Here is a 24303-nt window from a genome sequence, read left to right on the forward strand (position 1 = left end):
TCCTACTCCAGACGTCTTCCCCACAGCAGTAATGCTACCCCCTAGTCCTACTCCAGACGTCTTCCCCACAGCGGTAATGCCACCCCCTAGTCCTACTCCAGACGTCTTCCCCACAGTGGTAATGCCACCCCCATATCCTACTCCAGACGTCTTCCCCACAGTGGTAATGCCACCCCCTAGTCCTACTCCAGACACCCCCACAGCGGTAATGCCACCCCTAGTCCTACTCCAGACATCTTCCCCGCAGCGGTAATGCCACCCCCTAATCCTACTCCAGACTTCTTCACCGCAGCAGTAATGTCACCCCTAGTCCTACTCCAGACGTCTTCACCGCAGCAGTAATGTCACCCCCCTTGTCCTACCCCAGACACCTTCCCCTATGAACACATCCCGGCTCCTTGCACTAGCTCTCTTCAGGGTACTCCGCTCCCCTGAGGGTAGCCCTGCCCTTCTGGCTCTGCGCTAGCCCCATGAGACAGCGAAGCCAGGGTACGTCCTTGGCTAAGCACCCAGAGAGCAGTCCACACACCCACTTCTTTATGGGCTGGGAGTTTATGCTTCCCCGGTTTCTACCATGACCCCTATGTCCTTTCCAGTCATGGTTTTCCAGGATATGCTGCCTTGTTTTGTTAACATGACCTTCATTCTTTGTTCCTCCCTGCATGTCCTCGCATGCGGCACTGTTAAAATGTGTGTTGTTCAAAGAAGCCAAATTTAGCACATGATCCAGATTGCATTGTGCCACCTGTAAAGCTGTACCAACCATTGCTTAGATGTTTGCTGCAAGCTTATTGCTAAAGATATGAAACCGGATCGAGCCATGAGCAGAACTCGGCAGATCTTTATTAGAACCGTTTCTTTTTAAAATACTTTTTGAAGTATAGCAGCTTTTTTTTTTGTATTAATGTTATAAGATACTTCATAATAATGTAAACCTTTAAAACAGAATGTTTCACAATGATAAACCAAATGCCATTTATAAGGCTCATGTGCCCACCGTTATCTTTATGAGCTAAATTTGTGATCTTATCAAAAATGCTATCGGGTTTGTTTAATGTAACTTATTTCCCCCCCCAAAAAATGTGGATGTGCATTAATTATTCTCCCCTGCTTTCATTCTTTTCTGATTACATCTCAGACCAGCCGTGTCCTGATTTTGCCTGGGATATACATGTATGTCAAGCTAAATGGTCTACAGTCCTCTGCATCAGCCTGTTAGCATGACACAACATGGGCTTTCTTCCATTCTCTCAAAATTTGTTAATCAACATTAGAGATTCAGAGAGTTGCTAGGCCAATTCTTCTAATACACTCATTTACAAATTTGCTGGGTGTGCGGATTAAACGTTTAACTTAGTAGGCGATGTTTACCATCCTCCTAGTTACTGTTGGAGTGGGATTATTTGCTTATCACTTTAAACTGTGATAAGCTATGTAAAGCACACTTTTTTTTCCAAATACAGAACAGAAATACTTATTGGATACCTTTGCCACTTCTGCACCATTCTTGCCAGTTTTGCCGCCTTCATCTAGCAACAGGCCTATCCTATAACCAAAATGTATAGGATATTTTAAAGAGTCCCTGCTTATTGTCATTCACTTTACGGGGCAGAGGTTTTTTTACATTGACATATTTTGCTTCCCTTTCACAAATGCCATCATTTTATAATGACTAATTCGTGATCATTTTGATTAGCTTCCCCTTTTTAGCTCTTGCTTACACCTAATCTCTTTTATTACTACTTTCATTTCCTTTAGCCAGGATGTTTTGTTTAAATTGAAGTAGCAAACGGGACACGATCCCTCAACTGTGCTTTTCTTACATGGGAAGCGTGGCTGGGCTGGAGCAGTACTGAAACTGGAGGAGAGATCTTAAGGGAGAGCCTGGATGCTGCAGGCTTTGCTTGTGTATCGTTTCCTTGAAGGCCTTGGTGTCTCAGAAGGGGGCCCCCTCTACTCTGCTAAACTTAGTGACGTTGTTTCTGCTGATGGAGCTCAGTTTTTTACTCGTGACTGTCAAAGATAGTGTGCGCACAGAGAAGCAGCAGCTGTTGTGGAAATCCTCACTTCGGCTGGCAGGAGACAGGCCTGGAAATTCACTCTTTGGTGAATTTCATACGTTAGAACAGTACAGTGGTGGGTGCTTTAAAGACGCACAATATAAGAAATAATCAATCATCATCATAATGATTGTGCTGACTGACCAGCATGCTTGCTCCAGTGCTGCTCAGTGACTCAAGGGGTATCAGATCAATACCCAAACATGGCACTAGGTGGTGGTCTCTTCCAGAAGCTGATGCTGGAGAGTTGTAAGTATGGAATGAATACTGGGATTTTTGTCTCACTGAGGATCACTTAGCTCACGGGTGACCAACCTGTGCCACACATGCCCCGAGTGGCACACGGCAGATCTGGGAAGGGGCAGGCAGTGTGCAGGAAGCAGAAAGCGGAGCTGTAGATTGGGCAGTGGGCACGGGGTAGGAAGCAGAAAGCAGACAAGGCAGAGAGGGGATCATCATAGTAGTTCTTGAGAAGGATGTGAAGCTGGTATGTGGCATGCCTGCAAAAAGGTTGGCCCCCACTGACTTAGCTGCAGGAGGTTATGCTGGGGACAGAAGGCAACCGTCATGATGACAGCCTGTCCCTTGGGTGCTTGGGGCCTCAGGACAGGACAGAATGGTTAAGACTCAGCTGCACTTCCAGAGGGAAAGGGCTCAGTAATATAGCCACAGGTTTCATTGTGCACAGAGAGGCGATTCTCTAGGAGTCTGTCATCTTTGCTTAAGAAAAAACCCCCAATGCTTGTTACTCAGTCCCAGAGGAAAATCTCTCTAATTTCATTTCCTTGGGAACAGAAGAGAATCACCCTCACAGAATAGATGTTGCCACTGCCCTGGCATGAATTCCAAAATGCATTCTTCTCTTCGGGGCTTTTATACATCTCTTTTCTTTTCCAGCGCCTTGACTGTGCTGAGGTTGCTTCTGGCTAGAAAAGAATAGAGCCATGTTTTTCTCTATAGAACAACCCTACCCTTGGAGAAACATTATCCCTTTGTACAGATAACACAATTGAACAAACTTTGCAACACTAAAAGAACTGAACGTTTAACATTTGCACTGAAAGCTGCTTTCTGAGGGATTCCAGCCACCAGCAGTGACAGCAAAATCTACACTTGTGGGATGTGAATTGTAGTCTTTGGGCTTGTTGCCAGGGCAGATGCAAAATTGTCTGTCAAGCTGTTTTGTCACTGATGGTTAAATCATTTCAGTTCAGGGACTGAAATGTATTACGCCAATGCTTATAAACAGAGGCTGGGCTTTTGGTGTCTGCAAACAGCATATTCTCTCAGGGAAAGGTCTCTTTGTTTACAGTGCACCCTGACTTTGGTGGCAAACAGCTGCTAGTGGTAGCCTCTGAGTGCAATATAGCCTTTATAATCCTTTGAACAACCAACCCTAACTCAAGAAACTCAGAAACTGGGTGGGTCTAGGGCAGTGGTCCTCAAACTTTTTAGGCTTAAAGCACCCTTTGTTAGACTTGAGATACCCCTCAGAAAATGCCAAGTTTTAGTATTCACTTATTTTTTGACTACTTTTAGAAAAGTAAATAAAAAGGTTTCTGTTCCAATGAACTCAGAAAGCCCACAACAGGTCAAAATGTTTTTACCGCTCTGGATTGATCTTGTGAATCATTTTTGCATACCTAACAATGTTAACTTTGTATGACGTCCTGCAGCACCCTTGAAAGGATCTCAAAGCACCCCAAGGTGTCACAACACCCTGGTTGAGAATCACTGGTCTAGGGACATGGTTATACCATGCAGATTTTATCTAAATCCCCCAGGACCTGAAATGAAGGTGCCAAAAGTATTTCCCAGATATGATCAGCTACCTCACATATGGAAGATACTTAGACACTGGGGCTGTGGTGTAACAACTTGAATTACAGATGAGGAAGTAGTTTTTCAAAGAGATTACAGAGGTCAAGAGCTTAGTCAGACTCAAAAAGAGGTTATAGTTTATATGGATAACAAGAACTTGCACAGTCATTATAATGAATGCTAACAGAACAGATCAAGGCTTGGGATAGGATCTAAATCTTTTTACTTCAGAACTTAACCTGACCTCTAACTCAAGAGCTGGAGGACAAGCCATCCCATTACTGCACCTTTTTCTGATGCTTCTGCCAGGTAAGATACTGGGCTAGACAGACCCTAGGGCTGATTCTGTTTGGCAATTCTTGTACTCCAAAGACTATGCAGTGACTATGCATGGATGTTTGAAAGAGCGTAGCTATACCTCCCTTGTCCTTCATTTGCAGATCTTTCCTCATATTAATCAGCATGTTTTCTCTCCAGATGTTCTTTTAGTTTCTTCCCCCAACAGGTCTGTAGAAGCTCTTGCAATTCCTGTTGAACCTTTCTATGGCTGTTTCCCAATCCATTCTGCAGACTCCTTCACTCTAGTCTGATCGCTTCTCCTTTCCCATTCCCCATGTGGGTTTGTGCTTTTACCATCAGCTCTTTGGAGCACTTTCTGGTAAATCCACACTGCCTGCTTCCGATTCCTGGAATTCTTATTTAATCGGGAATTGCAACCTGCTGCCCTTTATTTATAGTTTCTGAGTCAACCCTAGATACTTACTTGGCCCCCTGCACTGTAGTATCTGAACACCTCAGGGGCTTTAACATATTTATCTTCACACCCCCTCCAGTGCCATTGTCTACACTGTACACATAGGGAACTGAGACTCAAAGTTTAAGTTAGGGGCCAGATTTCTAAAAGGACACAGGTACTAAAAGAGACGGCATCATACAAGAACTCTCTGCACCTAAATTTCCATTGATTGGTGCTTTCAAAGCAGATTAGGCATTGCTGAAATCCTGCAGCTAAGTGAGCTCTTCAGAGCCTAGTGGTAGCTGAAACCCCAGAGGCCCCAAAGCAGCTAATTTAATTTATGAAGGAAACACCTGTCGCCAGTGGAGCCCTATCCCATAGGCATGCCTACAGCATGCCTAACTTTCTATGATTTATCATACTGCCAACAGCAAGGTACAATGCAAGCCAACCATTGGAAGTAGGGCACAAAGCACTCACACACAATCCAGCCAGGGCACAGGGCAACACAGGTGAGCCTGACAAGTAGTGATCATAAGCAAGGGCAAGCAAAAAGAGAAGAGGGCATCAGACCACAGCAAAGCAAATTGGGGGAATGGAGAAATCTAGCAGCAAAGTGAGCAGGAGGAGGTGTTCAAATTTCCGCCTGTGGGAAGAGTGGAGAGTTCTAAGCAAGAGGGATGGAGGGAGGGAGATAAGGTGGTGTACTGGTCAGGGCATAATGCCAGGGACACTGAGTGTAGATTGTCAACAGCAGGCACGTCTACATGAGACACTAAATACTCAGTAGTCTAATTCTGCTGTGCATTAGTGCATCACGGCAAAAGCTGTACTAATGCCCAGTGGGATTAGTCTACTACGCATCAGCATCACTAAAAGACCATGCACCGGCTCTACTGTACAGTAGCATCAGTTACTGTGTATTGAGTTAATATCTGTTATGATAGGTACTGGTACTAAGCTTAACAACAATGCATTAATGCACATGTAGACACACCCGGTGTCTATATTATCTGTCATTCTTCATTACTTAGGCACTTCCTCTAAATCTACACAAAGCTTCCTCTAGTGGTAAAGCTTTAGTTCTGATTTAATCTTGTTCATAAAAATGCCTGCCTCTAAGTATGTTTGTGGACAGCATGACCGAAGTATGTGGATGCTTCACAGGGCATTTAAAGTAGTTCCCTCTCAGCACCCTATAAGGAAAGGCAGATGGGAAACTGAGGCACAAAAAGACTAAGTAACTTATTCAAGGTCACACAGGGAGTCTGTGGCCAAACTAGATGAGTTATCTTTTATCTTCTGCAAAGTTGTTTTCAGCATAACTTACAAGGAAGTTCTGTGATGCCTGGCTTGCTGTGCTGCCTCCCCAGCAGAGATGGGTGGAGGCAGAGTTCATCTTGACTGCAGGGCGGGCCTGTCTTTGAGTTTTTGAGCGTCTGCAGAATTGCTTGCTTTAATGAACTTGTGTGTCATGTGGGAGAATCTTTCACAGGAGCAAAGCCCTTGGGAGAACACATACATGCTCCTTGGAGCCAGCTTCTGAACCTGAGGATACAAAGCAGTTGCCTCCACACAGCACCTCTTGCCATGACTGTGTTGAAGGGGTATAGCAATATTAGTGTGAGTGCAAGCCTCACATAGTACTCAGGATTGGAGAGGGAAGATGTCCAGTGGCAAGAACATTAGTTTAGGACTTAGTAGATGGAGTTCAGTTCCTTGTTTGGCCACAGGCTCCCTGTGTGACCTTGGGTAAGCTACTTAGTGTTTCTGTGCCTCAGTTTCCCCATCTGCCTTTGCTTACAGAGTGCTGAGGAGGAACTACTTTAAATGCACTGTGAGGCATTCATATACTTCAGTCATGCTGCCCACAAAAATACTTGGAGACAAGCATTTGGATGAGCAAAATTAGACCAGCACTAAAACTTTACCATTAGAGGAAGATTCAGTGATACAAATCCAGATTTCCTTACTGGAAAATGCCCTGGATCTGATATCACAGAGGTCTTTTAAAACCAAACTCAAGTTGAAGGAGGTGTTTGCAGAGGATCCAAGTTCCTGATTCAGTCTGTTTTTCTATATCATTTCCCCCGCAGGATGGCAGTGTTACAGCAAATAAACAGACAAGTGGGGAGGTGAGAGCAGAGACTCAAAAGTTTTCTGGCTTGAAAAACATACACTCGTGGTTGCCAGAGAGAGGAAAATCCCTGAATAAAGACTCCATCATTTTCCTTTCCTTGTTCTGCTGTTTCCTGTTATGCAGATCTGGCTTTTTGCATATCTTCTGTAGTATCTGGAGGCTTGTGAGGTGGAAATGTATTTCCAGAAAGTGATATATGACTATTTACAGTACAGAAGTGACTGTACTGCCCTTGCAAGGGTCTTGCAACTGGCCTGTTCCTGTTCCGCCACTCTGAATTTCCTGCTGACCTTACCCAGACTGTCTTGTGGGGCAGGACACCACGTGCTGGGAAGACTTACCTTTGTAACAATCCTGGGGAAGATGTCTCATGGAGGTGAGATGATTCATAGTCTACTTACTTCTTCTCCACAGGTTCTTTTCCCTTCTCTCATTCCCGTATTTAGTTCTGCTCATCTCTTCATGAATAAGAGAAGACAAGGTACACAACTCCCCTACACCTCTGTTAACTCAGTGCATTTTAAACTGTGGCTGAGCTCAGCATAAACAACAGCTTCCTCTCTGGCTGGTTTTATACCACTGTGGTATAAATCAGTGAGGTTATTCCCAAATCATCACATGCACATGACCCAGAGCACTTCCAGCCCCCACATCCTTAGTTCTCTACTTCCCCCTCAGCAGCAGCCGCCCTACTGAATAGTAGATGTGGGGCTGGGGAGCTGGCCACTGGAAAGAGCTACCTGCATCTCCCCCAGGCCATGTCCTAGGAGGCCTAGTGAGCAAGCAGTGATTGGCTGGCGCACCACAGGAATATCCCCTGGGGTTAGTTTAATAGATGCTTTGCAGCAGAACCAGAGAGGTTAAGGAAATGGTTTTGTAGGACTGCAAGATATTATACATTGCAGAAGGCACAGGGGATCATGTGCAATGCATTTAACTTTCCTTCATGTTTGGGTCTAATGAAGGGAGACAGGACCTTGCAAGAAAAGGCAGGGTGCCGTGACAAGGCAGTTTCAGGGAGGAGAATTGTTAGTTGAGAAGTAAAGAATATAACCTGGATCCACTCATTTTGGAACATCCTGTAGAGTGACACTGTTGGCTGTGTGGACCTTTGATCCTCTGGATTTTCAAAGACAAGCCCCTGTTGTCATATCTAGGAAATTCAGGTTTGGTAGTGGAAGCTGTTGCAGGTCCCTCACGCTCTGTAGGGGACCTAACCACCCCGAGACGGGGGTTAGAGTGCCACAGGGGTGTACCTGGTAGTCATTTTGGTCTGAGACAAGAAGACAACAAACTAGAACTCTCGGTTCCAAAATGATACCTTTTATTAGACCAACTGGGAAATCGCAAGAAAATTGCCCCTACAGGGAACGGCTGTAGGTTACGCCCCCAACCTAATGATGCAGAAGGGAAGAAATCTAAGGGCCTAATGGGAATAGCTCAGGATCAGTCCGGTGCTATTGGAACCATTCCCTGGCCAGCGCAGGCTTCCTCCGGTTTTTCATTTAGTCACCCATCTCCCATCCTAATACAGGCTGTACTTTCTCAGTTATTACCTGTATAAACTGAAAGGCTATGAATACATCTGCTTCAGGGCACAAACCAACCATGGTCTGACAGGTTTAAGAGGAAACTTCTCTCCTGGGCAGATTTTTCTATAATTGTGTCCTGGGAAAGGGGGGAACGGGGAGGGGGCTGGAATGTACTCTGAAGCAGCTGGTGCTGGCTGAAAAGACTGACCTCAGCATCCCCTTTGCACTGAATATTCCCAAAGACAGGCACTATATGTCAGAGTAGAGGCCAGCTCCACATGGGTATTTCCAGGGGCAGATCTGTGAAGAGGGGAGGATGAAGTGATGCAGTGGCACCCCCGCCTTTGATTCCTGCTCCCCCCAAAGTTTAAAACAAGCTGTCTGGCAGCGGCAGCAGCAGCAGCAGCATTTCTATTCAGGCAGCAGTGAGAGTCACTTGCCTTCATGGCTCGTTATAATCTACCTGATTCTTCTAAACTCTTCATTCCACAGGTATTAATGACCCGCTCTCCTTTTAATGGTATTAATGTTCCACTAATCAGGCTATTCTTTCTTCTGCAGTTTTGCTCTGTCTTAGATCCTCCTATTCCATAGCCCTGCAGACTCTTTTTAACTATTTTAAAAGTAACTGAAGTGTGGAAATAACTTTCAGTGAAGTCTTGGATGCACTGCCAAGATGCTCAAGAAGGCTCGATATTATGAATTAAAAGAGATGCCCATTCAATTCTAATGGCTACAGGACTGAACAAACGACAATTTCCGATTATTTTTGCCTAGCTTGTTGTGTTTTTTTAATACAAAATATGTGCTATAGGAAACTAATGAACTTTCCAATAAAGTTATATTTGTGCTTGCTTTGATCTTAAACTGAATAATATAGACTGAGCCCCCTACCATATTAGCAAGAGCTCCTAGTTTCTTTTTACTTGGAGAAAAATATGCATGGTCTTATATACAGTGAGGCACCATGCCATCCGCACCCCTCTTTTCAAAATTCTAGATCTGCCCACGGATATTTCTTTACCATCATATAGTCAGTCACAGGGTGATTTTTTAGAGCAAGAGTGAATGCATCCAGTTGATAAAAGTTTCTTTCCTGCACTGTCCCATCAAAGGATTTCTGCCCAGCAGGGTCTGACTATATACACATCAAAGCATGTGTGAGGCCCAACTGATTGAGTTGCTATTTTTAAGTGGACTGCAAGTCACTGGCTAGACATCCTCCGTCCTTCCAGATAAGCCCACTGGGATGATGCTCTTCTGCAGCCTGTTTCTACTACTTCCTTGGCTGACAGGTGCAGCAGCTGTGCCTTTTGTTCCGACAGAAACATAGTGCTGTGCTGCATCAGTGTCAAAGATAGTCGTGATCTGATATTCCACAGTCATCAGCTGAGAGGAGACTTGAGATATTTTGGTAGTGAGGGTGCCCCACTGAGTGGAAAACTCATGGCTCCCAGGATGTTAATGGGAGCAACAGCTGCCTCTTTATCTTGGGTTTTGGGTCAAGTGCAAGAACTGCAGAGAGCTGGCTGAGTGATTGCTTGGTAGAGACTTTGCACTTGGGCCATGTGGCTCAAGAGCATCTATCAAAAAAAGGTTGGTACAGGTGACTTAACTAAGAGAGGAAACAATGCTGAGCAGAAAGCCGGTGGCAGGTTCATAAAGAAGGCAGCAAATTGGAAAGAGAATTCCCAATGGGAGCTTTACTTGCAGGATGTCTGTAAATATTGAATCTCATCTCAGGGCAAAAGTCCAAATGATTAAACCAAATTGACTGGGGATGGAAGTGGTGGTAATTTAACAGCCTGTAAGCTAAGGCCAAGGATTACGTGATAGAACTATGAAATAGCAGTAATGTGTTTCTTATCAAAGTCCTTGGAAGAAAAAAAAAAGGGTAAAACTTCTTCAAAGATTCCTGACTCCTAAGGAAGAAAGTGGCCTGTTTGCGCCCATCTCCACCGATAGTGCCTTCCTAACTACTCCGTGCGAGAATCAAAGGACCCTCATCTTAATCACCTCCTGACTCCGCTTGTTCCAGGTATATTCATCCTACCGGGAGGCAGGACACCTGCTATAAGTCTCTGAGGGACTGAGAAGTCTGAACAGACAGTGAGTAACCCAGACTAACGTAAATTGTTCATTGACTGAAAATTATCCACATAAGCAGGCTTTATAGGTCTCTAGAGAAGGATGTGGTGAAGAGATGGAAAGGAGTCTGAGTAGCTGACTGAGTCCCTGCTGACCTATTTAGTGCTAAGGAGATTTAATTGTATTGCTAATTATTTGCTAGGGGGCCTAGTCTTTGCATAGATACCCTGCTAGTCATGGTTTTCCTTGGCTAGAAATGGGGATTTACCTGGCATTAAATACCTCTATGCCTGGGCCATCTTGCTGTTCAGCCAGAACATATCCCTAATTGAACATGCTTAATTCATCTTTATGTACCCAGAGCTGATTCCCAAACTATGGGTAAGTGTCCAAAACTTCAGTTATGCAGCTGCATACATGCCCTTTAGGCATGTCAAGTGAAATAGGATTTAGCCCTTAGCATTTTGCTTCAAACCTCATCAGCTGGAGGCTGACGATTGCTTGGAAATGTTAGCTTTTATTTTTTAAACCATCTTCTAGCCCTTGCAGGAATAGAAGGAAACTTGAAAACAAGAGTAACCCTGATCTATCACAGACCTGTGGTCTCCAGTGCCAGTATTTTGTGCTTTACTATAAATCTATAAATGGGGGAGAGGAGGGAAAATCTGGGACTTTCATCTGCCCCAGTTACTTTCAAGTCTGTCCAAATAAAGATTAGTTACAGTTAATGCTCACAGTTTGGGTCATTTCCAGTGTCACCCAGGGAAGAAATGGAGAGGTGGTGTTGATGAAAGATTAATAGAACGATCGTTCTAGGGGTGCTCTGGGGAGAAGTCGAGTTGGCATACAGTCCCCTTCAATGGGAGATGATTGCAATGATGCCTTGAGAGAGGAGGTGGAAGGATCAGGTTGGCATGCTAGGGTGTAGCTTGCCTGCCTGGGTAAGCTGGAAGATAATTACTGGGGCTGAAAGCCTGTTCCCATCAGATCTGAGCTTTCACCCAAGCTGCTTTATAAGTTTTGATAATCCCTAAGTATTTGTTGGCATTTGGAACAGTGATTTAGTGCATGTTTCACCACTGCGAGTACTTTCCAAAAGGCCATGCTAAGTTTACACTAGAGCTGACAGGATCAGATATCTGGATGCTGGCTGTTCCTCCAGTACTCTGGCTCTCAAGGTCCAGGCTGAGTGCTGTATGCACTCCTAACTATCAAAACTTCCCAGCTTCTCAGAAAAATGAGTAAGAGCCCCATCCAACAACACTTGGAAAGTTGGGGAAGTGAAAGCTGCCTCACACAATAGTCAGCAGCCCCGAGCAAGGTTGAGGAACGGAGGCACTTTCAGTTTAATTCATAAACCATAAACTGACTTTCAGGGAAATATTAGCTCACCCTGTGGCCTCCAACTCCCTTTGGAGTCACACAGGCAGGCACAGAAAATAAACCAGCCCTCCACATGCCAAAGTAGCTATCGGCCCACAGGGTCCTTAACGGCTTTACAGGCTGTGAAACTAAACCAGCTTCTCACCTTGTATGACACCTCTCAACTCGGGGTGCTACAGCATTTACAGGGTGGGTAATAATAACCCAAAGCCTTTACACTCCTACATTTCTCAGCCTCCTCCCATGGTCCTGAAGAGAATCAGACTGCAGTTATACAGATCCCCCACTCCCTAATGTGTCCTATAGGCTGTACAAGAACCACATCTGCCAAAGTTCACTTCTGTTGAGTAAATTATTGCCTGTTTAATTTCCTACAGAGCCCTGCTGGGATGAGACACATTCTCTGTGGTATCTACGTCTGATAAGAGCCGAGTAGTATCACAACTCATGGAAGAGACATGTCACAGTCTCGCCTAGTGGCTTCACATACATATTAAACAGAGGGGTTATAAATAGAGGCCTACTTAGGGTCTCCAAGGAAAATGGAGTTTCTTAGTTAGAGCTGTTCTTCCAGATCACAGGTGAGGAACTGGCACAGAATAGTCAGTTGGACCTAGAGTCTCAACAGCCCTCAGAGACTGTACCAGCACAGACACTTACAATAGAGCCCAATAAGATTATGAACAGGATTGCAGGATGTGGTTGCCTGCACCTTCCTGGGCACCTGACCATGTCATTATACCAATACTTCAATATCCATATGGCCTCTGCTTCCTACTGAGACTGATAGCTATTCACTGAGCACCCAGAGACTATCGCAGAATAGTGAAGTTACAGTGTTAGCATGCATGTCTGTCTACAGTTCACACTGGCCGATAGGGTGGAGAGAGAGGAAGGTGGCTATTGGTGTAGCTGCTCAGACTGTTATGAGCTTATCTTTAAGGTCCTTCTACATGTACAAATGCAAAAATGTGTGAGGTCAAAAAAACTGTGAGGTCAAAAAAACTGATCTCACAAATCCTTGCATTCATGGAAAATTTATGAAATATCTTCAAAGACAGGCTGAGGGACAAAAAGGCATAATTTATCTAGGTTGACTTCATATGGTTCGTTATAATCTACAAGCTCATCACTCTGCACTCCACAAGTGATAATGACCCTCTTCTCTTCTATATGGTCTTGCTCTTCCCCTATCAGGTTATCCTTCCTACAGAATTTCTCTTGTTTTTTAGCTAATCCTGATAATGCCCCTCTGCTTTTTTTTTTTTTTTTACAGATTTTCTCCATTCCTTTAAGCCTATGGTCCTCAAACTTTAGATTCAGGGCACCCCACCCTAATGTTTTTGAATCCCGAGGTCCCTTCCAGCCTCACAATCTATGAATTTCATAGTTTCTAGGGTCAGAAGGGACTTCAATAGATCACCAAATCCGACTGCCTGCCCTGGGCAGGAACGAGTGCTGGGATCATAATACCCCAGCCAGTTATCTATCCAACCTCCTCTTGAAGACCCCCGAGGTAGCACCCTAGTTGAGAACCACAGTTGTGCTGTCTCAGTGTACCTCCATGGTGTGCAACCCAAGTCCTGCTGCCACCATTGTGACTGGGTGAAGCCAGTCTTCTCATCTTCTTTATGCAACAGTGTTGTCTGTTGGGTTTTGGTTATCTCCTTATCAGCCATACTATAAATTCTCGTTCAGTGCTGCTAGCATTTCTCAGCATTCCTTTGTCCCTATATCCAGCAGTTCTTTGATGCCTTAGGGCTTGGCTGTCCATGCAGCAAGAGCCTCTGAGTGTTTATGGGACAGAGTCCAAATAGTTGTGTGTTCTAACAATGCAAGGGTCAGATCTTTTGAGCAGCTTATTTATTTATGCTTTATAAGATTTATGAGCTGCCTTTCCCAAAGGCTCAAGGCAGCTTACAGCGAGAGTCACAAACAACATATAAATGTAAATGGAATAGAATATGAAACAAAATTTCCTTAAACAGTATCCCAGCCTAGCCTGGCTTGCTAAATGCCTACCCGGATAGGACGGTCTGACACCATCTCAAGAATATGTCCAGGCTCAGGCTCCGGTGGGCCCCCGGAGGGAGGTAGGTCCAAATCTGAGGAGTGACTACTACTGAAATGTGTAATGAGAGAAGCTCTGATTTAGAGATGTTCCCTAACTTAAAAGGCTGAAGAAGTTAACAACTGGGAGATGGTCCCTGAGTGAGAGGTTAGTTAGGGACAAAGGGGACTGTAGAGACTTGCCTACTGCTGCACAATAAACGTTGTGGTTTAGTTCTTTCATTCATGCATGATTGCCTTTATTGGATGTGATGAATGTTACATGGTGTCAGAAGTGGCGAATGAGAAGGAACTTGAAATAATTTGAGATTCAAATGGAAGAAGTTGGAAATTGAGGGCCTTGTTACATATTTACTGGTTCCTGGAGCTCTTAACCCCTAGGTTATCCTCAAATTAACACCTGAAAGTGGTTTTAAACTCACTTTAGACAGCTTAAAGCTTTGCTGCTCCAGGGCAGGTTTATCTCTAATCTCTGTTACCCAGAGTCTATTCCATTAATGTGTGGCCACTCCCCACAGATGAGCTGTCCGACTTGCAGTCCTTCTGCACTGCACTCCAAGATGCAGCATCCCTTCTTGATCTGTATGGACAAACTTTCCACCTCCTGAACTGTACCCAGGTCTGGCACCAAACCAACTCCCTGTCCCACCTCTGGAGGTGTGACCATCTCACCCCCAGGGTGCAACCCCATGCAAAGTGCACATGCCAGCTAGCCAGGTTGCAGGGCAGACAGGGAGTAGGGTCTAGGCAGGGTGGAGGGGAACAAGGTAGGGGGCCATATTGGGTCTCCGTAAGTTGGGGCTTCCTTCCCAGGGTACAGGCAATATCTCCTCTAAAAGTACTTTCCCTCACCACTCTTACCTTCCATCTACCCTGGGAAAGGTGACCAGCACCCCTACACCCCAATTTATTAAAGAAGTCTCATGTTTTAATTTACTTCCTCTTTACTTCTTTTTAAATACGTTAACTTCTTATTTTATCCTTTAGTGGCTGACTTCATTCATTTCACCACCCTTCCCCCACCCCCATTTCGTTTCTACCTCCCATTTAATTTCTACCTCCCATTTCATTACCCACCCCATCCCATTAACTCTCTACCTCCCAGCTTCATACTCCCATGCACACCTACCCTTACCCCAACAATGTGTAACAAGTAGGGCTGTGCGAAACAGCATTGTTCTGTTCTGACTTCAGTTTCGAGGTCTGGATGGAACAGTGTTTTATATTGAATATAATTTTGACCCTGTCTCAACCATTTCACTGAACCATGGGCCTAGGGAAAGGACCTCTGCCCAGCTGGGCTGAGGTCCCAACCCTAGCTGGGGACAGGAAGGCAGCCCAGCTGAGCTGACTTCCCAGATCATGCTGGGGGTAGGAGGGCACCCCAGCTGGGCTGCCTCCCTGCCCCCCCACATGATCTAGTACCAGGGATGGTGAGGCAGACCAGCCCAGCTGCTTCCCCACCCCCCATGTAATCTAGCACAGGGGGTGGTGAGGCAGCCCAGCTGGGCCCCCTGCCAGCTCTTGTGTTGGGGATGGGAAGTCAGCCCAGCTGGACTGACAAAACGTTTCGACTTTCATTTTGACTTTTGAAACATTTAGACTAGCCTCGTTTTATTTTGAGGCTATTTCAATGGCCTTTGTTTCATTTTGATTGTGCTGTTTTGACCTTGAAATGAGTCAAAACGGTGTTGAAATGAAATGGCCATTGAAATTTTGCCCAGCCCTAGTAACAAGGCCCCAAGAACAAATGGAGCAGTCAGCCACATGGGTAGGCGAAGGCCTTCACAAGTGTTATGCCTTCAGAGCCACAGGCTAAATCAAAAGACAGCCATGGAAGTATTGCAAGAGGTGAAGGAGAATGGAAAAAGTAGTTCCTTAGGTACCTAGGGATCAGATGGGTTAGGGCCTTTAGGGTCAACCTAGTACCTTGAATTGCAACTGAAAAGCTATTGAGAGCCAGTGCAGAACTGGGGCACTGAAGCTGTGCTCCTGATGGCCTAATGCCAGCAGAAGTGTTCTTTACCAAGCTTCTGGGCAGTCATGGATGGCAGCCCCACATAAAACAGTGTGGTAGTTTAGCTTTGAGGTTACAAAAGCATGATTTTGGTGGCCAAATCCAAGTCTGAGAGAAAGAGTTGTAGCCTTCTCACCATGGTGAAAGGCACTCCTTGCCCCTGCCACCAACTGAAGGTCCACATGCAGCAGAGGATCTGGGAGTACCCCTATGCTGCAAACCTGAGTGACAAGGGGAGGCTGAACCCCATCAATTATAGGTGTCCTAATTCCCCAAGCAGTCTTCTCACCACCGTCACATCTATCTTGTCTGGATTCAGCTTTAGTTGGTTCAGTCCCCAGCTTAACTAGGTACTGGAAAAGGTCCAAGATAAAAGAACCTAGGTCAGATGAGAAAGAGATAGATGGCATACTTATGATCAGGGATCCTGGTTTTCTCTGTTTAAAAATCCCAACTTCTCCGATTTAAACCACCCAAATCTGCATTTCTCTGTGATTAAAACTGGCCCTGTAGCATGTGGATTCCTTCAATAACATGAGTCAGTGTAAGCAACAGGGACAGGAAAGAGCTTCCCTTGTGTGTAGTTCAGTCCATAATTGTGCATTATACTGTTTCATATACTTTCCTCTGAAGCAGAAAGTGGTGGCTGCTATTGGAGATGAAGTTGGACTTCAGAGATATCTGATTTGACCCCTTCCAGCAAATTCTTTGCTCTTAGGGAGAGATTAATGCACACAATAAATCCTATTAAGTGTCTTTAAAGAAAATACTTTTAGGTAGATTTCCAAAACAGAGTATGGTGCAAAGGGAATATGTACATTAACAACAAACCAGGATGTGCTGTCCAGTAAGATTCCCCAAATCAACTCATTCTTGGGCATTCCCATCTAATCTGGATGAAGATCTCCCCTTTCCTTCTAAAATAGGGTAAGGTGCCTGGTGATCCCTGAGGAACCCTTCTCTATTCATTACAGGTGTCCAGTGAATCCAGCATGAACTTTCATGTTGTTCAGGCATACTACGTTCCCCTTGCCAGAAATGGAAATGCTTGAAATTAGGTGCATGAATACCCTGCATCATCCCAAAGTCTTTTAATGATGGAAAGAAATGAGCAGCAATGCTAGCTCTCTAGTCTCCCTGCTATTCCCTGCAACAGGGGATTTAACTAGTGGTGCTGGCAGCCAGGGGAGGTCATTATGGCTACAATTGTTTTGATGTGAAAGTTTTCTGAATAAAACCTGAGACACTAAAATGGCCTTGCCTGGTGCAGGATGCTGTGCAGAGCCCAGGGAAATAAACTCACAGCCACTACTACCCCCATGTTACATCAGCCTGTCCAGGTCTTTCTGACTTGAAATACACCTGCACAACAGAGAGAAACTTGAAGCCCAGCAGTTTTTCTTAAGGGCTGTGCCAAGCATCATGGTCAGTCCTGCAGGGGTGATCCCAGAGGCTCCAGGCACTTTTCCCAGCACTTCTGCTGCATGGCCTCAGGTACAGACCGGATTTTGTTTCCCCGAAGGCTCCTCTACTGGGGTCTAGGGGTTCATAGACAACCATTCTCTCCCACAAAAGCTTCCCTTTAATACCTTATCTCCCCATTATTTCTCAATTCAATTCTTGGGGAGCATGCATATTAGGCAGATGATTTCCTTCCCCCTGACCAGCATCTAGGCTAGGTGCTCTTCCTATTCATTTTTATAGTCAAGAATGACAACACAATTACTGTAAACTCCTATCAGATTTCCCTCAGCTGCTATTTATGTTATTCAAGAGTGAGAGAGATATCATTCTCTACATAAGATTTCTTTTTGAAATGTTCTTAGTCATCGTCTAGGCAAATGGAGACATTTCTCTTTGAAATGTATTAAGCCATTTTTGATACACCCTCTGATCCAGGAAAGCATTCAGAGTCTTGCCACCTCCATGGTTGATCGATATGTTTGCCAAAAGAAGAGTCACTGTATGCAGAAGAGTCACTATCTGGTGAGAAGGAGTCTTGACATCTGATTTAGTGACTGATCATCTTTTGATTAAGTCCGATTACAAAAATACAAAAGATACATTCATACGAAATGCCATGGTCTGTACCAATAAAAATGATAGAAGTGAAAATAGGTTAATACTAGCTGTTAATAGAGACCAAACATGGGAGTAATACATCCAATTAGGGACATTTATTTACTATACAAAGATATGTTCCCCAAAATCAATTTCTGTACACAGGGGTACCTCGACAATTGCATAGAACAATGCGATTCAGTCAGAGCTCTTTCAAAGGACATGCATCCTTTTTTTGTTCACCTACAGGGTATATTTGAAACTGCACCTTAAATTTAATGCTAATGCTCTCAAGTGCATACATGCCTCTACCAGGTGAGTTACAGGCTACTAAATTATATCTATTCCTGCACGTAGACTGGAAACACAAGGGAACACAGTGTGACACACACCCTTTATCTGTAAGTTTACTGCCACATTTGGACAGCAGAAGAAAGTGGGGACTCGGGACTTGTGGGGTCAATTCTAGGTTCTGGAGGGGCATGTGGTTTAGTGATAAGCTGTGCTCTCTTCTTCATGCCACCCTCTGCTTCTCCACACACTCCCATTCCAATCCAAACTCCTAACCTACCCTTGCTTTTATCCGCATGGATCACAAAGCCCTCTACGATCTTTACTAACAGATTGACTTGGCTATTTATTGCAAGAATCCCTTTGTCAAACTCTGGGCTATACCCATCTCTAAGGTGGAGGATGGTGGCTACATAACAGTGCAAAAAAATTGGAAGCAAGAAGGTGGGCAGAGAAAGAGATGGATCTTCAAAGAGCAAAAAAAAAAAGACAAGGTGACATTGGCAGGGGAAAGGAGACTGGAATAGGTCAGGAAGTCTGCGGGAGAAAAGATCAGGTGAGCTTGGGAAGAGTTACTTTATTATGTGGAACTCTGTCTAGGACCCTCAAATGGGGAGCACTCAGCCACCCAACCCCATACTTTACGTGGAGCACATCAAACAGGTTAGCAGCATCAATTTTCAGAAGTGACTGGTTACTTTTGGGTGTCTTGGTTAAGAACCCATTACAGGGGCCTGATGTTTAGGAAAGCTTCTGAAAAAGCAGGCCCTTACTAGTTCCTTAAGTTGAGCATCCAGAAACACTAGTCATATTTGAAAGCATAGGTCCTCTTCTTTTCCCCTCTCTCTGCCTGCTGGCAGGAAGACTTATAATCACTGTGAAAGGAGCTTGGAGATACCAAGGGCAGGTAAAATGTAATCGTATTATTGATTGGATGCATTGTATAGAAACAAATAAACGTCAAGCAAAATGGCATTAAAAAAAAAGATTCCAGTGAAGGCTGAAAACAAGGGGCACCAATATATGTGCAGAGAGGCTGCTCTGATGCATTGTAATTACTGTGCATTGGAGCAGACTCAATTAAAATAGAGTTTGCTGGAGTGTGGCAATTACTGTTCTCCAGCAGACTCAAGCATCGTGTGTATCAGTGTCCGTGCACTAAAAAATGGCAGTAGAGGCACTTTAACTAAAGCTGATTCAACAAGCTTCAGTTAAAGCAGCTCCACCGCCATTGTTCAGTATGGGGACGCCGATATACACGATGGTCTGGATGCTTTAATTAGAGCAGCTCTTGGAGCTCCTCTAATTAAAGTGCCTCCCCCCCCCCACCTCCTGGAGCACATGAAAAAAAAACACCCAAGGTGGCCTGAGTAGAGGTGCTAAGGAACAGGGCACACTAGAGAGTTTGCAGGTTGAACCCCATCCTACTGTTCAGTCTCAGGATATTATTCATGCCATCATTGTTTATGAGTGAAGTAAGTATCTAATTGTGTGACACACAAAATGGGAAACTTTTCTCTGTGTCAAGTCCACCTGCTGCATATCTAAGGGATTTGACTCAGCCTGCTGTGAATATCATGATGACACTGTGCTTGGAAATGCCTCTTCTTGGTACTCAGGGACACATGAAATGACAAGCACTGTATTTTGCCTTTAAGGGTTTCGTTTGCAGTGACATTTGCAGTTGGTCTCTGTGATCTTTCCCCATGATCTTAGTTTTTGTAAAACTCTGACTGTATCATTCATGAGAACAACACAAGAGCCAAACCGTGAACTAAGTGAACAAAAGGTGGGGGAACCCTGTAGGCTTACAGATCGGAGACACCAAACTGTAAATTCACACCCACTACTTTTCTACATCAAATTGTGTAACCCATCACGTCCCTTAAGGGACCATAAACACAGGTAACTATATACAACATAGACGATGACTTCTTAGTATTACAGACTGAAGACAAACACCTTGGGGTTAGACTATCTTCTATGCTATCTACAAAAGAGATACTATACAGAAGAGGTTCCTAGTATTCTGCATTTCATAGTGGCATAGAGCAAATGCTAAGGGGAAAGGTACTTAAATAGGGCCTAGCCAGGCTAATCTGTTCCTGTCTGTCTTCTTTTGGAGCTTCCAGTATTTAGAGGCCAGGAGGTCCTAATTTAGAGCTTGTCCCAAAAACTATAGTGTTTAATACACAGTGATGGGCCTACCTACCTTGCCCAAATCTGTCTAATCTCGTTTGAACCTGGTTAAATTTCTGGCTTCTGCAATATCTTGTGGAAATAAGTTCCATAAGTTATTTACATGTTGTGCCATTATAGCTCCAAGCCTTATGTCAGGACTTGCACCAAGAGTCGGCTACACAGCATTAATAGATTAATTATGGGATGACCCACCTGGAGGAGTTCTGGGACATTGCCCCATCAGTACAGCATGGTAGCCTTATGAATACAAACATATAGGGTGGCACAAAACAGGCATGCTGCTGAAGTCACACCCCGACAGCCTAGGTGTAGGTCTTGTTGTATCCCAAGGGGTGATACAGGCTGTTCTCTAAAGGAACAAGAAGGGGCAGTTCAATAGGGATACCTCTTGAACCAGGACTGCATGTCTCTTGATCAAATTCCATATTGTAACGTACACCTCCATCTGGTGCTGAGATACAAACAAATTCCAGGAAAAATCCACGTGATAGGTTACCTGCCTTACAATAGGAGACGCAATATTCATGTTACCAAGGATAGCATATCCATTTAGCATCTTAGGAAAGCCATGACCCAGAGAAAAGTTTTCCCCATCCTGTTCAATCACTCTCCCTTTTCCTCTTAAAAGGAAAGTAGGTGTCGAGGGATGTGGGCTGTTGGGACTTGGCACTAGCAAGCTAGGAGCCTAACAGGCATCTATCCTGCTGAGTAGCCTGCTAGGTACTAAAAGGACTGCTGCTTATAAGCAGGCAGCAGTGCCCATGCAGGTAATTAGCTAAGCTGCGGTGGGCAACAAGACTCATTTGGGTAAACACGGCCACCTGGGGTTAATTAGCTTGTCTGCTGCCCTGACTCCTGCCCTAGATGGGAATTAAGGGCTGGTAGGTAATTTCCCAAATGAATTCCATATGAGAGCATTGAGAGGCAGACTAATGCCTTCCCACTTTAAGTGGCATCTTGCATCTGACACTTTCAAAGCATTTTGTAAACAGTAATTAGCAACGTCTCACCACTTTACCCTATGGGACTGAAGGAAGTTGTCAAAGTTTTGGTAAAACTAAATTATATTTTAATCTGTTGTCTGATGATACCAGTGTCACAGGAGAATTCAACACGACCATTTCTAATCCTGTGGTCCTAACACTCTTATCTTATGTTAAGTGGGTCCATTCAACCATTATGGAGATGGACGACAGTGAGATACATTTCTGCTTGGTGAAGAAGTAGTAGTCTCTCCAGAATAAAGACATGAATCTTACCTCCATCTAATTCCAAATACTCATTTAAAAAAATACATGGAAAGCAGGTACGATTGATTCTTCATATGATTCTATGATCTTTTCTTTCTTTTAAGAAAACACTAGATTAATATAAGTAGCTGCTTTCCATATATTTTTAAATGAGTATTTGGAATTAGATGGAGGTAAGATTCATGCCTTTATTCTGGAGAGACTACTACTTCTTCCCCAAGCAGGAATGTATCTCACTGTAGTCCATCTCCATAATGGTTGAATGGACCCACTTACCCCATTTCTTGGGCCTTAGGTTATCTCAATCATAAAAAGTATTGTTTTCTTGGCCCTTGGTGCCCCTATGGGCCCAGTTAGTCACGTGAGTTGAGCAAAATGAAGCACAATAGAAGGCAACTCAAAGACAATTGGAACAAAGTAGGAGCTAAAATATATGAATATGAACCAAGATATTTTTTTTCACTTGAACATCATAGTCATAGTGGACAGTGACACTGAGATATTTCTTCTTCTCTGCTCGATCAGTCGCTGAGTCATAACCTTCAGAATATGAACCACTTTGTAAACCTGATCTGGTTCCACATTACTGCAGACACAAGTCGAGCTGTTTGACGTCTGTTCTCGTGAGGAATTGCTAATATACTTCCTGACGAAGATCACCAGCCACAAAAGTGACACACAGATCCAGAGCCATGCTTTGCTTTCCCTCTGTGAAGTTCAACCCTTTAAAAGTAAAAACAACCCCCTCCGCCAAAAAACAAACAAACCCCAAAGGTCTAGTGGAAACAGAATGATTCAGAGCCTTCTCCCTCCTAGCTGGTGAATGTGATTCAGGAACATCTGGGATATTATTGAGACATTTTCAAAGCCGACTGAAAAGTACTATAACAAACCCCTCACCTTCGTAAGCAGGTGGACTCCAACAAGCCATCTCTTGATCTCACAGACCTCACCTGCTACTGCTCAGGAGCCGCCTGATTTTGAGTTTGATGACTGCAAAATCAGCAGAGTCACCTAAACCTTCACTTGTCCCTTGCCAATATTGTTTCCCCTTCTTACCTGGGAGGTGGAGTGGACATAATAGGGTATGTGCTAAAGAAGAGAAGAGAAGGGAAGGATGCTTCTGTTCATCTTGTTAGATCTCTGCTTGACTTTTAGTGCTAGTGCTCAGGATACGTGTTTGTCCCAAGTTTAAACAGCAGAAAAGAGCTAACCTGATGCCAGATCTTCCTTTTTTCAGTTCTCAGACCAAGGGTAACCTGGCACTTGCTTGCAGAGTTCAATGCCATGCTCTTCTTTTTCTTCTCCCGTTTAATACGTCTGAGGCCCTGGAAGGGACATGAAAAGACACGATGGTCTCAAGCATCAGCAACATGTGGCTGACACCCTAGTTCAGTGGTTCTCAACCTTTTTTCAGATCCAAGACACCCCTAAGTACACTCAAGATGTCCCTCGGAAAATACCAGATCTCAGCTTTCACTCACTTTTTGACTACAGAAAAATAATAGAGCAATTTGTTCTGTTGGAAAGAACTCAGAAAGACCACAAGTGGTCAACGGGTATTTATGATGCTGTGGATGCCCATCTGAAGTCTCTGGGCTTGTTTTGCGAACCATGTGTAGGTGTTTGCTCACCTAGTATTGTATGGCACCCTTAAAAGGATCTCATGGCACCTCTGGTTGAGAATCACTGCTGTAATTTAACGGATGATTGACATGCATCACTTGGGAGTGCTATTATTACCTGTCAGCAGTGTAGTGCCTGGTTGGGATCTGCACCTGAATCAAAGTGGGATCAGGACAAAGGTGCCCGAAGAGGAAAATATTCGGAAGATGTGACTTCCTCTACAGACGCTGGAGAAGTCTCCTTTCAGCTTGCCAAATCCGTTTGCAGTCTCATGGTGTGTCTGGATCCTGTCCTGCTGCTGCTGGATATTTAGATAGCTACGCTGCCTAGAAACGTCTTCCTCCATGTGCAGCTGTGCAGGAAACCCTATTAGCACTGACCTGGCTGTGGCGTAACCTATTCCTGCAGCTCGGGAAGGAGCGCTCCAACATTAAAAAGCTTCACTTTGTCCATGACAGAGGTTCAGTTGCCGTCGCGGCCTCTTTAACAGCCTCACACTCTCCATCCACGTCCTCCCTAGGCAGCAAAGTCCCTTAGCAGTTATGAACCAAGAGCCAAGCCGAGGAGAGGTTTCAGAGCAGCTGTCCCGAGCGGCCGGGAGCAGGGGCCAGCCCGCAGCCGAAGCAGAAGGGGGAGCAAGGGGAAGAAGACTCTGGCTGCTTCTGGAGGGGACACAAACCTCAACCTTCCCACAGGGAGGGGAGGGAGTGATATTATTACGGGGTTTTGGCTGTCCCCATGTCGGTCTAAGGACGTGGGCAGGCCAGGTACTTTAAGTAGAGGTGCTCTCTTTTATTAAACCCACCGAGTAGCTGGACCAAAAGTTGGTGGCAAGCTTTGGGGCGCAGTCGGTGTCTGATGAGGCGCTGGAGTGACCCGCCTGTGCCGGGCGGGCTGCGGCTGAAGCGGAGCCGACCTGCTCGGCGGAGGGCCGGTGGGAGCCCTCCTCCGCCCCGGGGCGCGGGTGGTGTGTGCCGGGGCGCACGTGCGGCTATTCCTGGCGCCCCCCACCCCCCCCGCGGGCGG

General features: G+C 44.9%; 2 protein-coding genes across 3 annotated transcripts in view; one reads left to right on the plus strand and one right to left on the minus strand.

The window, feature by feature from the left end:
* The window catches only part of DENND2D (DENN domain containing 2D), a 45866-nt gene extending 38638 nt beyond the window's left edge, over nucleotides 1-7228 (minus strand). The window contains exon 1 of one of the 2 annotated variants that reach the window (XM_025211163.1): nucleotides 7159-7228. In XM_025211163.1, coding sequence (XP_025066948.1) covers nucleotides 7159-7213 — 55 coding nt within the window. In that variant the 5' untranslated portion in view covers nucleotides 7214-7228. Of the gene's footprint in view, nucleotides 1-7098 lie in introns of both variants that reach the window. The other variant, XM_006029645.2, reaches the window with a different exon arrangement.
* A 14590-nt stretch (nucleotides 7229-21818) lies between these two features.
* MYBPH (myosin binding protein H) overlaps nucleotides 21819-24303 on the plus strand; it is a 27681-nt gene continuing 25196 nt past the window's right edge. Inside the window, exon 1 of the mRNA XM_006029653.2 lies at nucleotides 21819-21824. Within this exon, the coding sequence (XP_006029715.1) occupies nucleotides 21819-21824 (6 nt within the window). The remainder of the gene's footprint in view (nucleotides 21825-24303) is intronic.

This window comes from Alligator sinensis, unplaced genomic scaffold (assembly GCF_000455745.1).
Source record: "Alligator sinensis unplaced genomic scaffold, ASM45574v1 scaffold766_1, whole genome shotgun sequence".
In the NCBI taxonomy this organism is placed as follows: Eukaryota; Metazoa; Chordata; order Crocodylia; family Alligatoridae; genus Alligator; species Alligator sinensis.